We start from the raw sequence: 17128 nt of genomic DNA, 5'->3' as shown, positions 1-17128 counted from the left end.
GGTATCCTTTAAACCATGTTTTACGCACTTTTAAATGGCAATGTGAACGGGGCATGCAGCTGGTATGTGGTCTCTGCCCTTGTCTGAAGCCTGTTTCTATTTCTGGGTTCGTTCTCCGGTGTAATGACAAAGGTACGGTAGGTGAATGGTACTGTACGCAGTACGTTTCAGAAGGTCCAGGTTCTGTGGTTAGACAGGAACCCTGAATGGGGATAAACTGCTCACCTGGAATGGTTCAGAGCTTGTCTTTAGGGGTCAGGCCCTCAGGCTCGAGGTGAGAGTAATCTACAAAATAATTCCATGAGGATATGCTAATTCAGATCTCTAATTATCAGGCCAATTTTGGCTTAGAGAAGCAGAGACTTAAATGCGTCAATTCTATCAGTTTAATCTTCCCTTTGCTATAACAAATACACTAAGGTTATAGGAAGTAGGGAAAAGAATGGGAAGATTTTGTGTAATTTGAACGAGAGAGGCTGTTACCGTAAATACTACTTTATTGTCCAAGCTGCACAAAATGCTGACACACATAGAGTAAAATAAAGGCAGGAAAAAAGAGCTCTCAGTAGCAATTATCAGACAAATCAAGTGACAGCCTCCCCTATTAGCTGGAATAATTTGAGTTATTGGTTAAAATGTAAAATGCAAGTCTTTGCATATTTAACATGTCTCTCAATTTTTGTTTCTGATTCCCAGATCTATTATAAAGTTATTAAAGAAATTGAGCCAGGAGAAGAGCTCTTGGTGTATTTGAAGGAAGGTGGTTATTCACTTGGGAACATGGCGCCCAGCATGGAAGGTAAGGCCTTGTTTTGCTAGATAGGACCTTTTTGCACCTCTCACCAGCAAACTAGGAATGTTGAGAACCTCAGTTAGTGCTGAACTGGGACAAAAACCTGATCCAGTATCTGCCCCTTCTGTAACTGTTAATATTTTATGCTTATTTTCACTCTTTCTCTGGTGAGAGTAGCTGTCTTAGTCAATGATAGCAAGCAAATTTTTATTAACTTCAAGGCATGTAACAGGTTAATTTGCTTCTTCTCTTTGAGGAATGTTGTGGTTTTGAATATGATTGGAGGTGCCTTTTTAATTCGCAGGGTCACCATGTTTCTTTGGGTGTAATAAAAATGGGCCAAACCATTCCGAGTCTTGCAAAACACTGGTCTTTAGAGCTTTAGATTACACGGAAAAGGAGGATCCAGGCAGAGGATGGAAGAGTCGTCACGAGAATTATTGTTGCTAGAATATAGATACCTCTGAAACCCCGAAATGATGTGGTGAAGGCCAAAAGCGTGATTATTTTTAAAAGAAAGGTCACATTTTTATTACTGCAATGTCTCCTGCCTTGCAGTGAGTTGGTATTGCAGGACCAGGTGCATAGCTCAAATAGGCTCCCAGAGGGAGAAGTTTCCCTAACTGTGTATCGCGTGTGGAGCAACCTGAAAGACTAAGCCTTATTCACTTCTTCGTATATTAGCATAACCATTTTCCCCTAAATATCCTGCTGTTAATTACCGAAGTTCAGTCATCACACAGACTGTCTAAAAGACCGTAATGCTTTACGGTTAAGTGAGTGTTTTCTAGTAAGCTAGGGCAAGGAGCAATGTGCTAAGATTTTTGGATTCTCTTCCTACACCAGAATGGTGCTGTGAAATTCAAAAGCCATGCAGAGAGGGATGGGAAAAGAGAAAGAAAAGAGAAGACTTTGAGTCCTTATTCCTTTTTCATGGTGCTCAAAGATGGCTATGAAGTACTTACCTTTTTAATAAGAAAAAGCATGGAGCCTTCTGCTTGTTATTCTGTTAGATTGTTGAAAGCTTTGGGTTCAATTTTAGTTTCACAAAGATCCAGAAACATTTCGTAGCGAAGAGGAAGAATGGCCAGAATTCCCACAGTAAGATTACGCATCTGATTCAGGGGCTTGGGAAGGAAGCTCAGACTGAGCTGATGCACTGAAGAGGCTGTTGCAGGGCAGCTGGGAGGCGTCATTCCCCGGGGACAAGTTGCTGCTCACCTGCTCTTTGCGGGGTCCTTGCATGCTTCTCTGTAGTAGCTGTTGCTGGCTCTTGTCAGCGACAGGAGAGCAGGTTAGCAGGACACACGGCCTGAAATATTCTGGCAATCTGAGAGTGTCGCCAGGATTGTTTTTTTCTTTGTTAGAGTGGTGTTCTCAACGTTCATCTGAGACTCTGACTGATGTTTGGTATCCCACCCCTTTCACTGCAAGCGACAGAGCCTGTCGATACAAGCACTCTGTGCAGTGGAAGTGATCTCTCAGGAAAACTAGGAAAGATGTGCTACACCATTCCCAAAAACATTCTAAAAACAAGGCAACAGCACAGACGTATCTAGAGTAATCAAAAACTGTACAGAATCTTATTATAAAATGGTTGTTTGCAAGTCCAAATCTTTTCCCGAGATGAGTGCAAAACCCTATCATCACAGAGCACTGCAGAAACCTGACCTCATCTGACGTACATTGTGATCCTGAAATGAAATGAAAATCAGCCTGGACTTGCAATGTTCTGCCCTATTTTATAGGGTTCTTAGTTTCCTCGACGTTTGGTGACAGTGAAAGTTAGAGAACAACATAAAAGGTACATGAATTTTCTCAAGTGAAGAGATTATTGGGGCATACTACTTACGTCTTTTTCTGTTCATTCGTTGGACGCAGAGCCTGTTGCAGGTTTTGCCTTATTATTTGATGACTAATTTCTGTAAATATGTTCTCACCTACGAGTCTTTTTTAAGCTGTTAGTTGGAAATGCTGTTCTACATAATTAATGGCTGAAATTTGAGTTGTCTCACCTGGACATGCTACAATACATTTATTTTCTTTTACCTGTGTATGAATATAATTTTCAGATTCAAATTTGCAGTGAAACTCTTTAAGAGTATACATACAATATTAGTTATTCAAACAATTAGTTTGAAATATTTCTGAAAAAATGGATGGTTTGAGGATTAGTGCTGCTGAAAGCTCTTCTGCTGGAGGTGCATGGGTGAAGTGAATGAACAGGCAGTGTGGTAGCTGCTGTCTCGCTGAGATGTCAGGTTTGGGATTATTTTTTCAGTGTTCTGCCCCCCAAAAGTTAATAATTTTATTGAGACCAACACACAGAGATGAATAATTTCTGTATTCACAGTGATGGAGTAACACATACCTTTTTTTTGATGTCAGGAAGAAATCAGAAAGAAAACTCACCACTGTTTTGCATTTCTGTTTCTAATAGGCTTTTATTTGAACAAGCGAAAAGTGCTCCTTGTTTTCCATCTTCGTCATTGTGCAACATTTATCTGTATCTTCCTGGTAACGTCTAGTGCTTTTGCCACATAATTGCTCTCAAATTATAATAGGCCAACATTAAATATTTGACTTCTTAATACTTTTTACTTTCAGTAATGCTATCTTCCTGCTGCCTCGCACCCCCATTTCGATTCTGAATTAACAAGAAAGAAAATGCAAAATTGTTCCACACAAAGATAATTATCATAAAAATCTTTTATCCAAACCCCAGCCAAACACAGCAGACCCCTTATCACTGCAGGAATTTTGAGTAGGGCACTTGAACTCCTTTGAGATTCAAGTCTGGTAGATTAGCATGTAGATGCCACATAATTGTGTTCCCCTTGGTTTCTCTGAAAGCTATTAGGCACTGATTTATTTTTCTGTTACATTCCTGCTTTGTCCTGAGTGTTACTGATGGAACTTAAGATAGACACATATAACCATAGATTTGACAAACAAGACATAGAGAACAGGCAGCAATTTTTTTGTAACTGGATTTTTCTTTTCTTTTTATCCCCTTCTCCCTGTAAGATACTGAAGTAGTAACCTCTTTTGAAGGGCAGTATTTTCATTTGTGGTGCTTAAAGAAAGAAGAAAGCTTTAATGAGACCTTGTTTTGAAGGGCAGTATTTTTATTTTTGGTGCTTAAAGAAGGAAAAAAAAACCCTGTAGTGAACCTGAAGTCTACAAACTGGTTGTCTGATACAAAGACACAAAATAGATACCAGGTCTTCTTAGTTCAGTCCTGAGCCTCCGTTGTTACTTAGGTTTCATTTTCGCAGGGTGATGGTCTGGCCCTTAGTCTACAGGTCAGTTCCTTTCCCTGCAGTGGTATTTATTGAGAAGTCTGATCTCTAATCTTCTGAAGTTCAGAAATGGGAATGCCGGAGGAATGGATGTTGGATATTGGTGCGATATAATCAGCTACTCTACCAGCCAGTCAGTTCTCCCTCTGTTTAACCTGTCTGAGCATCAGAATAATATCTGCAACCAGCGGCAACATCTATAATGTGACTACAAGGCGTTTAATGGTATTTTTGTCAGTTTTCTAATTCTTCTTTTCAATAAAAATTTCTTTTTCCAAACCCAAATATTCTGAAGCACATACATTTCTTTTCTTATCATCCATCTTTTCTATCTATGAAAAAGCTGTTGTGTTTGGTGATAGAAGAGGAATGTTGTTGTTAATGAAGCATGAGCCTGTACAAAATAGACAGGGTTTTTTTCAATTTAGTGATGTGCAAGGGCTAGATCTGTAAAACCTGTGTAGCTCTGAAAGTATGCAAATGCAAAAGCAAAAAATGCACCTCTCAGCTGAGCTGTCTTGTTTCTTACATTTCTTAATAAAAGTCTGACGGGGCAGCTCCTCAGCTTGTGTAAACCTAACTACGTCAGCTTCTGCCGACTGAGGACCGTGTTATATTGCGTGTGATTTGTGCGAGTTCTGCTGACAAAGGACAAGGAGAATTAGAAGCAAAATCTCTTCTCTAACAGTTATTACTGAGGCTATTAATGTATTTCATCTGTCTGTCTGTCTACCTACTCTGTAATCTCATAGAAAGGACAAAAATAACGTTATTCGTGTTGATAACAACAGGTAGTGCTCTGTCAGGTTGTATACTGTGGTATACAAGGGGGTGCTTGTGAATTGTCCATCTTTAGCCAGGTATATAATAAATGGTTCTCCATGGCTGGTTTTCCAAACTTGAAGTGGATTTCTGGTTCCCAGAGGGTAGTTTGGGTGAAATAAGATACAATTAATCATGTAAATCTCAAACTGAAGTAGGAAGAATTTAGTATGGATTTGCAGAAGGTATTTTGATGCGTTTTCTCTGAAGTCAAAAAAAGAAAAAAAAAAAATCTCTTTCCTCCATTCCAAGTTTTCAGGTCTGGGGAGCTGCCGGTTTGAGCTTGAGAGATGCTGGGAGTTTCATAGGAGCTTCTTAAAAGGTGAAGCTATCTGGGAGTTCCCAATCCGGAGGGCTTTCAGTCGCTTCTACAAAAAAGCCTTCTCGTGTTGAGCCATCGCTGTATTTACGAAAGAGCAAAGAGGGGAAACCTTTGATTTGCGGGGTGAATTCTGAGGTAGGCGAACACCTTGCCAGAGCAGTTCCATGCTATCTGGAGTTACTGAGGGATTTATCCTGTTACTCCACAGTTCAGTGGGCTGCATGAGTCAAATGAACTTCTATCCCACGCACGTCTCCAAGAGTCAAAACCAGAACAAAAGTAAGGTCATGTTTGTTAGTGCCAGTGACACTTTTGAGTAGAGCTTGACGTCTGAGACTATGAAAACTGAACGTTGTAGCAGATAAACACTTGTTTCAGTGTGCGTGAGAGCTAACGTGAATTCATGAATAATGAGGAGAGATGTCATGATGAGATTATTGCCTCGGCCCATGCAGTGCGTGCGTTCGGGACACTTGATGCTGTCAGCTTGTCTCTTCTCACCCGAGTTATGGATGTGTGGAGAGTGAAAAGGTGCAACGCACCTAATCACGGCCCTTGCCCCCCCTCACTTGCTGCTTTCACGCTAAGAATGTTTTCGGCCCGTAAACATGTGTAGATGAAACCTTAAATTTTGCTAGGTAACATTGTATGCTTCATACTGTTGTTACAGGTAAAATGCAATAACGAGACGTATCATGATACTACAATTCTTCCCCCCCCCCCTCAAAAAAGGTAGTTTGGATTATTTTATGGTAGGTTATACATGGTCTCTCGATACTGCTAGGTAGTTTTTTATATCCTGATTTCCAGGTTTCCCTCCCTAGGGACATAAACCACATGAGATACATATTGGTACTGTTCTACAAAATGCTGGTAAACAGAATTTCTCTAAGGAGTAGAGCAGGGCTTGATCCACTTCATTGTGAGGGTGCTGATAGCGATTTCAGAGTATATGGTCTGTCAAAACTAGTTGAAATGGGAAAGATACGGGTATTTTCTTCCCTTAGGTCTCCTTTTTTAGTCAAAATCCCCTTTCCCCCCAAAGGAAAGCGCTGACCCGCTGGATTTTATGTCTTTTCACACCCCTCTCTTCTGCAGTTCAGAAAATCCTATAGCATCTCTGTATTTTATTCATTCCTTGTGCAAACGGGGTATAGTACCACTAGACATGCTGCTTGGATAAATAGCAAGGCTTCGCTGATTGTGTCTCAGTGATATTTTCTTTTTTAGCTGTGCTTGACTTTTTCCAGTTTGTGGGCATGTTGACACTTTCCGTGTAGGTGTGGACCACTTTGGGTTTCATCTGCCTACATAGCTTGCAGAAGCAAGTCGCAGACTCCCCGGCGTGCAGGGGCAGGCGTCGAAAACCACAGCCTGAGTTTAAACAGGCTGTACTGAGAAAGACGGAGAAAGGAGATTATTGCCCGAGCGCAAGCAGGGAAGCAAGGCGGTCTCTGGGTCTGACACTGCCTGTGTTTGTACTCGTGTCACACTTTTAACAAAATTAACCCTGATTTATATAAAACACAATTTCAGGCCTTAAAGCACAGCCTAAGTGGTTGTAATTGTGCAAAACTTTGGGCAGACAAGTACATGGGGTGCTTTAAACCAGGGGTTTGCTGAAAGGTTGCAGATTTTGAAAACATCTCCAGGCAGAGAAGCGGCCATGAAGATGCGAGTGCCACCCGCATCTTACCCCGTCATCCCCTTCCCCGCAGAGCAGCAGCGCTCGGGGATGGATCAGCTCCATTTGCTTTTGGCTGCATCTCTTAGAAAGCGTATTTTCACTCTTCCCTCTGAGCTAATGCATTTTACCACAAGCTTTCCTTTTGAAAGTAAAGTTATCAGAAAAAGAGAATAAAACTTAATACAAAACAGAGCCTCAGAGTCCAGAAGAAGAGGGTAGAGCAGGACAGGGAAGTGCTGCACCAGTGACTTAAGTCGTGACTGGAAAGCTGCTGTTTCAAGCTGGCTGCTGGGTGGAGAAACCCGGAGCTATCCCAACTCCCTCGCAGAGGTCGTTCTCCTGGAAAATTTACAGCTCTGAGCTGATTGTTTGGCTTGGCACTATGGTCAGGATGCTGCCTTGTAAACTTAATAATAGCTGCCCTCTTTTTAATTTGTTTGACCTTGACTACAATAATTTATGTCCATTAGATTTTTTTTTTTTTTTTTTTTTTTTTTTAAAACAAAACAGCACAACAACAGGGAAGTTGGCTCCCTTTTCTTTCTTCCATGGTACTCTGGTTTTGAACTCCTCGGGTTTGATGGCACGCTGTGCCTCTGCAGTTGTGCAGGACGAGTTAAGAGGATAACATTAGACAGACATTTTCTTAGAAAGGAGCTTCTCCAGGTTTGTGCTGTGGCGATTTGCTTTTCCCAGTGTCTGTTTTACAAGTATGGTTTGTTCCTTTTTTCCCTGGCAGCCCCTTTTGAGGAAGAGCTCAAAAAACCTCATTGCAAACAAAATACTCCAGAATAGCCCCAGTATTTTTTGTATCTGCTAATTCTTGTAGGTCTCTACATCTCAGCAGAGACCAGGACACAAAGAAAACAAGATCTCTCCTGGTTGTGCAATTTATTTTTTTTTCTTAGTGCTTAAAGTGAAAGCAATCTGCTGGCACAGCCTACCTTGGTTTCTCTCTCCTGTCACTTGCAAATTTCCTCTTTGTTTGTTTGTTTGATAGATCCTCACAGAATATTACATTTTCTTTACAAGCCCAGTGTTGGGTAAAATAATTAGACTTGTTTGAAAGCTCTGATCCACAAGTCAAAATCATCTTCTCTGTCTGTTGTAGAGGAGCACACATTTCGCTGCGAGGACTGTGATGAACTTTTTCAGTCAAAGCTCGACCTGCGGCGACACAAGAAGTACGCCTGCAATGCTGTCAGCTCCCTGTACGAGACCCTGAATGACGAGATCAAGCAAGAAGGTCTTGGAGATGGACAGGTCTATGAGTGCAAAGACTGCGAGAGGATGTTCCCCAATAAATACAGGTACCAGAAAATTGCCAGACTCTCCTCTGGCCTGCCCCTCTCTGCTACTCCTGCGCAGTCCTGTCTGATGGTGGGAAACATGGGACCAGGGTGGGAGCTGGGCAGCTCAGGACAGCTACGGGAGTATGCCTTTCCTTTCTCCCTAGGGTTCAGGAAAGTCATTTTTAGGATCCTTCAATGTCATTAGCTATTGGACGGCGTTTTATTGCACCTTGATTTCATAGCAAGCACCCACAGATTATTGGCAATATGAAGTTGAAATAGTTGTTTTCTGAATTCCCTGCGACTTGTTTCAGGGCAGTGACAGACAGGTTGATTGACCTGGTTAGTATCTTTGCAGCAGCTGCTCCCACGTGATCTGGTTCTGAGGGAAAACAGTGGTATTACGTTCTGCCAATATTTGCATGAAGACTTCTTTTATATGTAGTTCTTGGTCATTTGAGATCAGTGGATATAAAGAGGCGTTGTTATACCAAGAACTCTTAACATGCTCATGAGCTCCTATTTGATCTTGCAGAAGCAATTAAAAAAATTCTGTTCCAATCAAATTTTCGGTTTTAATTTTTTTTTAAAGAAAACGTTCATGAAACAATTTTTTGTTCACCAAGCATTTTTGTAATAGAAACGTAAAAAGGGAAAAAAGAAGATAGAATATTCTCCATCTCATATTTTTATTTCCAATAATTATTCAATTATTATTATAAGGCAACTCTAAACAAGAATTAAAGTGTTTTTAAAAGGAAAAATTCTTTGTCCCAATAAGTTTGAACTGAAAATTTCCATCTTTCAAGCATAATGTGATAGTAATCAAGTGCAGCTTTAAAGCAGAGATCTTTGAGATTTCTGGTTCATTTGCAATGTGAGACTCAAATGGTTAAATATTAGGAGCCAGTTTTAAAAAGTTGAGGGGTTTTTTTAATCATTTTAGGACTGTGTTTGTTTGCAGCCTGAGCCTTTAACTCTCAGGCTGTATTTTCAAGGTTTTCTCCACAGCATAAGGACTAGAGTTTTATCAGTTTACCGGAGGCTGAAGTTCACACATACTCATTTCAGTTGACTTCTTAGATGAACACACACCACCCATAGCAAGGTTTGTTATAAAATTGTGAGAACTGGCAGTCCTCTCTCACGTACTATATAAGTAGAGCAAAAACACTGAGCTTAAAGCCAATATAAGGCCTGTTTCATTTCAGTTAAAAATTTAAAAAGATGATGTTCACCGGCATTAGTCGTTTTGAACTTAATTACATCGTTACTTTCAGATCTTTTATCTAGGTGAGTAAGTGCAGAAAAAAATGTATTTTAAAAAATGTAGAGAAAGGTGAAACGTAAAGAACATTCCGCTAGTTTATCTGTACTGAAGAGAGCTTGGCTCTTGGCTGTGTTGTGGGCGTTTTAGAAGTTGGTAATAGATACTGTCTGCCAGTGACATCTGTATAGTGGTTCTGTTAGCACAGTTTGATGTCTTTATTCCTCACCCTGTGTTTCTACATTGGCTACTTTTGATTAGATACTAGGAGGCTGCGATTCTCTTAATGTTTTTACCTGACAAGAAAAGCAGAACTTCCTTTAGATGTTTTAAATATTTATGATTTTTAGTAGAAATTCCAGTTCTTTTATCTCTCTAGCTGTGTTAGAAACTTTCTGCTCTTTAGCTTCCAGCGCTCTGTAGTTTTTATGTTAATTTAGGAAATACCCTTTTGAAATGTATATGTCGTCTTCCCTTGGTAACATCTGTGCATTTCCTGGCTCCCCTTGGGGGCCTGGAGTGGCACTGTGTCCATTTTGCAGGGGTTTAGGGAAGCAGAAAGATTTTAAGTCCCTTTTTCCCTTTAGTGATTACTTATCCCTGTGGGTAAGATGTTCAGAGTCGTCTGGTGAAGCTAATTCCAGGTATTCAAATGATGTGGCTGAGTTAAGGTCCCAGTTTCCCTTGATTTCTTGGGAGAAGTGGGTAAGACAGACCTTGACTCAGTCTAAGACTTGACTCACCTTGGGGCACATCTCCATTGTGAGCGTTGCTGGCAGTGGAGCAGAGGGCTCCCAGCGCAAGCACTGCTTTTAAGTGTGGGCAGGTAAAAGGGACGAACAAATGGCTTGTTCAAAGTCAGACCAAAAACCTTTGGAAGGGCCAAGGACAGAACACCAATTTTACAAGCCCTGTCCCGATTTATTTTCAGGACCTTCTGTTTTCATTCTTCAAAATCGTCATTCCTAACCGTTACTTTACGGTAACTTTTTTTACTTTACTTTCCTTCTTGTAATTAAGAAGGAAACCTGGCAGAACATTTACCCGTCATCAGTGTGCTCAGCGCAAATATCTTGAGCTTGAGGCAAAAGTCCATGTGTGTGCTAGCAGGGATTTCCAATTTTTGAGCACCCCTAGGTGACGGAGAGGCCTTTTCGAGTTATTTCCAACTGAACTCAGATGGAGATACTCCGAGTCACTAGCCACAGACCTATTCGCTTGGGAAATGCTTGGAGTTGTGATAGGGGCTCCTGGGCTCAGTGGCTGCATTGTCTTTTAGAGCATTGATTCCAAGTATTTGGGTTGGGGATTTTTTAAGCAAATAATACCAAGTCATTTTTTCAACAGGGGAAAGATAGAGTCGGCAACATCACCATTCAGTGTACTACACACTGATGGATTTAGTGGAGCTGGGAGAGAATGTCCACATCTATCCCTCCCCCATCAATCTGCTGCATTTTATGCACTGAGAAAGCCACTAAAACACAGAATATATCCAGTCAGCATACCTAGATGGTCTTACAATTTTTCAGAAGTTAATACAGATCAAATCAAGAGTGCCACTGGGGAACGGAAATTGAGCATTTAGCAGCTGACTAAATAAACAAATGTTTTGCTAATCCCAGTAGGTACTTGCCTCTAAACAGCGTATTAGTTTGTCCATATTTGTGCTAAATAAACTCATAAATCACAGTTAACAGGAGCGTATTTTTGTATATGTATATGAAAGGTATATATTTCTTTGTATGTGTAAAAAATTTTGTAGTGTTAAGAACAGCATTTCTTTAGCAAAATGAATATTGCTTCTTTAAAATTACTGGATTGGCAGTTTATAGGGGCATGTTCATGAATATTAACTATCTGACTTGAAGGAAGAGGAGGTTCTTCAAGGGAGTAGCAGGCTGGTGGCTGCTTAGCTTCGTATGTGAGTTGCAGTCCCACCAAGCCCACTTGTGATGAAGCCACCTTCTACAGGGTTGCCCTTGTTCCTGTGCCAGCAAATGCCCTCAGGGCACAAAGATTTCAATGCAGGTCAATTGTCAGTGCAATTAGCCTTTACACTGGGAATTTCGAAGGACCCCGGTGTCAGGTCCCTTCTGCTCCACCCTGGTGCAGGCAGGTGCCTGCTGGTGCCAGGGTGCCTGTCCATGTACAGTCCCACTGGGGATGCAGGTCCCTATGGGCATCTGAAGAGAATGAGAGCGGTATAGTCCTGAGGACGTGTCAAGGCTGAGTCGATTCCTAGGTTTCTAAAGCCCTCAGGCTCCGTGGAAATGCCCAGGAGTTATCTGCTGCGAAGTCCTCCTGTAGCATTTAATGAAGACTGGCAGGATTTTCTAGTAGTGTTTAATGTTCCTATATAAAATATAGCCGTGCTTTAAAGTTCCATAGGAATGGTTTAATATCGATCTGTAGGGGATTTCAGGCAGTAGCAGATTTCACACAAGTTTGTCCTTCATCAGAATTCACAGTGAGGAGGAGTATTTGTAACTCCTGTTAAACTGTGCTGAAGGCAGCAAAGGACGCAAATTGTCTTCCTTCGTTTCTGAGGACTGGCCTGAGGTGCAGGATTTCCAGCCCACTTATTACGTTTTACAGCGCCCAGTCGTCAACAGAATGGTTTCCCAGGCTCTGTACCTGCCCCACTGCCACCGACAGTGCGTTCCCTTGACTGTCACACCTGGTTTGGTGGCCCAGCAGAGCGCTGCGTGCTGATGCACAGAGACAGCGCTTTGGCATAGGGGAAACCGAGCACCCTGTGCATTTCTCTGGAAAGCCATCCCTGCCGTGGCCCTGTTCCAGCAGCCACTTTGGTTTGCCATCATCCTCCTGGTTTGGGAGAAGCTGCCAGTTGGCAGAAGTTGAAATTGCCGAGTTAAGTAATAAAAGATGTCTGACTTTTAGAAGTGAAATGTGTTTGCACCTTATCATGTTTCTTTCCAATGTTAAGTTGCTGTGTTCTGGGAAGCTGTGGGCTTTGTGCCCATGAAAACGGCAACGTGATAGTCTCAGCAGCAACAGCTAATATCTTGTCTTTCCCTGTGGGGATGCCATAGAAGTCTTGGTCACAAAGTGCTCATTTTTCCCTTCAGGAACCTGCAGGGTCAGGTCTGGTTTTACCTTCCTTTTCCTCCTTGTAAATGGACTCAGGTATTTAATAATAAATATCATAAAACGCAGCGACGTTTTGAGGCAGAATAGGGCAGCTTCCATCTGTGAAATAAATGCCAAAAAAAGAAATGGTGTTTGCGTGTCGCTGCACCCCTCATGGTCGATGTGCTGGTCACCTCCCCTTCCCCCTGCAAAAAGGCTTTTGCAGTCGCGCTCTGCAGCAGCAGTGAGTCCTGGAAACCCCCCGGACCCCACAGGCTCACGGCCTGTTTCTCTATTGCCATCTCTAATCACCTCTCTTGGTCTCAAACCTCCCTGATACGGGGCAGGAGTTCTGTAACAGTATATGCCTTGACAGTAAGTGCCTGCTTCAGGTGGGCGCTCGGAGTTGGGCTCCGTTCGCCACCGGCCCGGGCTGTGGGCCACCGCCTGCCATGCGAGGTCAGCCAGTCTCTCTTTCCCAGCCTGGAGCAGCACATGGTAATCCACACCGAGGAGAGGGAGTACAAGTGCGACCAGTGTCCCAAGGCTTTCAACTGGAAATCCAACCTGATTCGTCACCAAATGTCTCACGACAGTGGGAAACGGTTTGAATGTGAAAACTGTGTTAAGGTACGGTGCGGGACATGGTAACCGTAGGCAGCTTTGCCTGGGAGAGGGTGCTGGGTTTTGGGGGAAGGGGTCCAGAGGATGGGTGACCCATGCCGGCGTGGTTCGGTGGCCCGGCCGTGGTGTGGAGCGTGGTAACACAAGGGGAGTGGTGTGCTCAGCTGGCCCCGGCACGTCATCTTGGATGTGGAGCTCAGCCTTGCCCCGAGCAACTCGCCTTTGGCCTTCTCCCAGGTATTGGAGAGTCTGCCGGGGTGGCAGGTGAGCATTGTGCAGGGCAGATGTAGGTAAGCAAACGGCTGTTAAACCGTGAGCACCGCACACTTCGGAGAGCGTGCCGGCAGCCTGGGCAGGACACGGCTCAGCCCTGCTCGCTTCATCATCTGTTTGCAGCAGGAGGTGAATATCCTGCACTCCTTATGCCAGGAGCGGTGGTGACAAAAAGCGGAAAAAATAGTCAAGCTTTTGACGTATATGCTCTTCTCCCTACTGCTTCGTTTCCCCTCCCTCAAGGCGTTTTCTCTTTCAGGTGTTTACCGACCCCAGCAACCTCCAGCGGCACATCCGTTCCCAGCACGTTGGCGCGCGGGCCCATGCCTGCCCGGACTGCGGCAAAACCTTTGCCACCTCGTCTGGTCTCAAACAACACAAGCACATTCACAGTACTGTCAAACCTTTCATATGTAAGTTGTCACGGCCATCACAGAGCTCTGGCTTTTGCTATAATTGCACGTATCCTGCGGGGGCCCCCCAGTACTAGCTGTCCCTCTGTGAGCAGCCGCTGTAATTTTATAGGTCAGAGCACAAGATGAAATTCCGCAGCGATTTTTTTTTTTTTTTTTTTTTTTAATGCTCCCTGTTTTTTCAGTAAACATTCATGGCAGTTTTTGACTTTCTTGACAAGTTAAAAGCTGAGCCTCTCAGCAGTCCTAGCGATGCCATTTTCTCATATCTTTTCTTTCTCTCTTCTTTTTTTCCGTAATAATTTTTGAATGTTCATGTTGGTGACATAAATAAATAGCTGACACGGCCTGATCGAAATGTTTTCAGGGGTGCCTCAAATCCCGTAGTCATTGTAAAGAATTTGGAATAGTCACAGAGACGAGAAGAAGGTGTTTTAAAAAGAGTTTTTTCCTTCTTTATTTACTGCATGTTTCATTTAGATAATGCTTGGTAGCCAAATAAATAGCAGATTAACTGTGTCCTTAGTGCTCTCTTTAGTGGAATATTTCCAAAAGGGCATTTTCTCTCGAGAGCCATTCATCTGATCTCTTGTCATTCTCAGGGTTGTATATTTTTTTAATTGACACAAGCACCTATTGGATTTTGATAACTCTGCAGAAAAGTGGATTGTGTCACAACAAAGGTATAGAAACTTTAGGGACTACTTCCTGACACTCTTCAGAAAGCGTAGTTCAAGCACAGAACGGGATCTGTGTTTGATTCCAGGCTTTGATCTTACGATAGGGAAGCCACTGAACCCACTTCTGCCTTTTTTTCCCTATTGGTATAATGGGAACAGTATGCAAGAGTATCCTGGGAGACTCGTTTCATTAATGTGTTCTGAGATAATCAGATGGGTGTCAGTGGAGGAAGAAAAAATGCTCTTATTGCTCATTTTGATGCAATCTTTCATTTGATGACGGGCACATGAAAGAGATAATTTGAATCTCATAGTATTGCTGCAGTGAGATGAATGATTTCTTCTCATAATCTCCTCACTCTCACCTCATAAGAATTAGGGAGTTGTCAGTCTAAATCAGTGTGTAAAACAACTTGAGACTGATTCTGCCTAGTTCAGATGTGCCACAAGCATGAATATGGAATCCATTAGCAACTTTAGGGAGCCATGAGGCAGGATTCGCTGGAAAGTTTTTCTTTCCTGTTCAGTGGAAGAAAGGGGGGAGGGTGTGGGTGTGGGGTGTTTGTTTGTTTTTTATGATACTATACCTGGCGTTAAAAAAAACCTGCAAAACCATAACTGTGTAACTGCAGAACACAGAACAGCAAGAGAGGGCATTACATGCAGAGTTACTAAAGCATTGTATAACTGGAGACTTAAATAAAAAATTTCCAGTTTTCCTTATTTTAGAATAATGATGTGAGCTCTCATACCTATAGCACTTTTCTTTAGGGAATTTTGTGCAGCATCATATATATGTAGCAACTCTCCCTGGGGTGGAAAATGGAAAAAAGGAACCCGATTCCCTTGGAAGATTTTGCTCTTGTTATCCTTAGTCTTACAGAGTTTTGCCGTATGGGAACAATATAACCTCTTCTTTGTCATATTGTGAATGCATGCAATAAAAATAACACAAACACCACAAACACAGTGTTGAGGCAGTGAAAGCTGACAGCGAGTGCACTCGGTTGTGATACAATCTGCTTAAGCAGATTAGCCATTTATTATAAACTTGTGTGTATCTTCTAAACCACAATGTAGCATCCCTTGGCACATGGCAAGGGAGATGGTTAAAATTAGAAAGGGGTAATTTTGTTCTGTAAAGAAAAATAGACAAACATCTTTTAAAGAAATCCACCCAAATGTGACATTTCTTTGGATATTATTAGTAATTTGAGAGGGAGCTTACTCATGGTATCCTTACATGTGGATACATGAACAGCTGCCTGTTCATTTGGACACACGCAGTCACTCCCACAACCCTAAAGATGCTGGCTTTGCATAGACAAGCAGGACAAGAAAAATACTCACCCATTCTAGAACCAAGGGTCAAGCAGTTAAAGTAGCATCAAAACCCGAGACGTGCAGCAGTGAACAGGCTGTCCTGACTAGCTGGTGGGGGGGCGGCACTTCGCATCCCTCGGAGGCTGTCTAGTGGCAAGTGCGTCTCTTGCGATAGCAAAGCACAGGAACAGCCCGGAGAGACTGAACTAGTCTGTGAGACTTGTGTGTTACGCGGATGCTGACACATTCCTCTGCTTAAATTTCTGTAGAAACAGAGATTGTTGTGTCTAATCGACTATTAGCTTTATGGAAAATAAATTGCATAGTGTTTCCTTTAAGAACTCTGTTTAGATATTTTTTAAGAAAACATTTTAAAACTAAGTAAAAAAGCTAAATAAACCCTTTCTTTGAAAGTCTAAGGTAGCTAAAATAATACATGCAACAGCCATAAAACTATATGTGTACAATAATAGTAGTTCAGAAGAACTGACACAAGTTTTTAAGGTGTGATTGCCAAAAACTAAGGATGGCTTTAGCATACTCATTTGAAAAAGCTGTTACTCCGACACTGAAACTCTTCTGATGACTTTCTAGTTCTCCTTCTGTTTGTGCTTCCTTTGCAGCTCCTTGCTGTATCTGGGTCCAAAGCAGAAAGGCTGAAATGCTCTGAGGAAAGATGGTTCATATTAAATTTCGAGTGCAATCAGAAACCAGACACAGCAGACCCTTCAGTGACAATCCACTGAATTTTGGGACGCTCATTTGAACTGAAGTGTCAAATTTGTTAAATTTTAATAATCTTTGCTTTGAATTTCAATAGAAAGGGCTTCCCCTTATATTTTCAGAGCTGCCGGTGAAATATTCCCCTGCCGGTCATTTGATATTCAAGCACTGATGTAAATCCTAAAGATTTAGAAAAAAATATAGGGAAAGTCACACTTGCATGTACCTGTCAGTAAAAGTTGGGAGGGAGGAAGGAAGGAAGGACCTCTTCGTCACTGAGTTGGAGGACGGGGTGTCAGAAGAAGGAGGGCTAAGGAGAATCTCCATCCTTTATTGGATGCAGGGGGGAAGCATAGTGACAAAGGATGAGGAAAAGGCTGAGGTACTTAATGCCTTCTTTGCCTCAGTCTTTAATAGTAAGACCCATTGTTCTCCGGGTACCCAGCCCCCTGAGCTGGAAGACAGGGACGGGGAGCAGAATGAAGCCCCCATAATCCAGGGGGAAATGGTTAGC

General features: G+C 42.3%; 1 protein-coding gene across 1 annotated transcript in view; it reads left to right on the top strand.

Annotated features, from left to right (window-relative positions):
• Positions 1-721: 721 nt before the first annotated feature.
• Positions 722-17128, top strand: part of PRDM16 (PR/SET domain 16) — a 43430-nt gene continuing 27023 nt past the window's right edge. The window contains exons 1-4 of the mRNA XM_019470725.1: positions 722-799; positions 8038-8236; positions 13061-13213; positions 13719-13888. Of these exons, the coding sequence (XP_019326270.1) occupies positions 781-799; positions 8038-8236; positions 13061-13213; positions 13719-13888 (541 nt within the window). The 5' untranslated portion in view covers positions 722-780. The remainder of the gene's footprint in view (positions 800-8037; positions 8237-13060; positions 13214-13718; positions 13889-17128) is intronic.

The sequence above is a fragment of the Aptenodytes forsteri genome, unplaced genomic scaffold (assembly GCF_000699145.1).
Source record: "Aptenodytes forsteri isolate BGI_AS27 unplaced genomic scaffold, ASM69914v1 Scaffold16, whole genome shotgun sequence".
NCBI classification, from domain to species: Eukaryota; Metazoa; Chordata; class Aves; order Sphenisciformes; family Spheniscidae; genus Aptenodytes; species Aptenodytes forsteri.
Note: the sequence above shows the minus strand (reverse complement) of the source record. Positions and strands in the feature narration are given on the sequence as shown.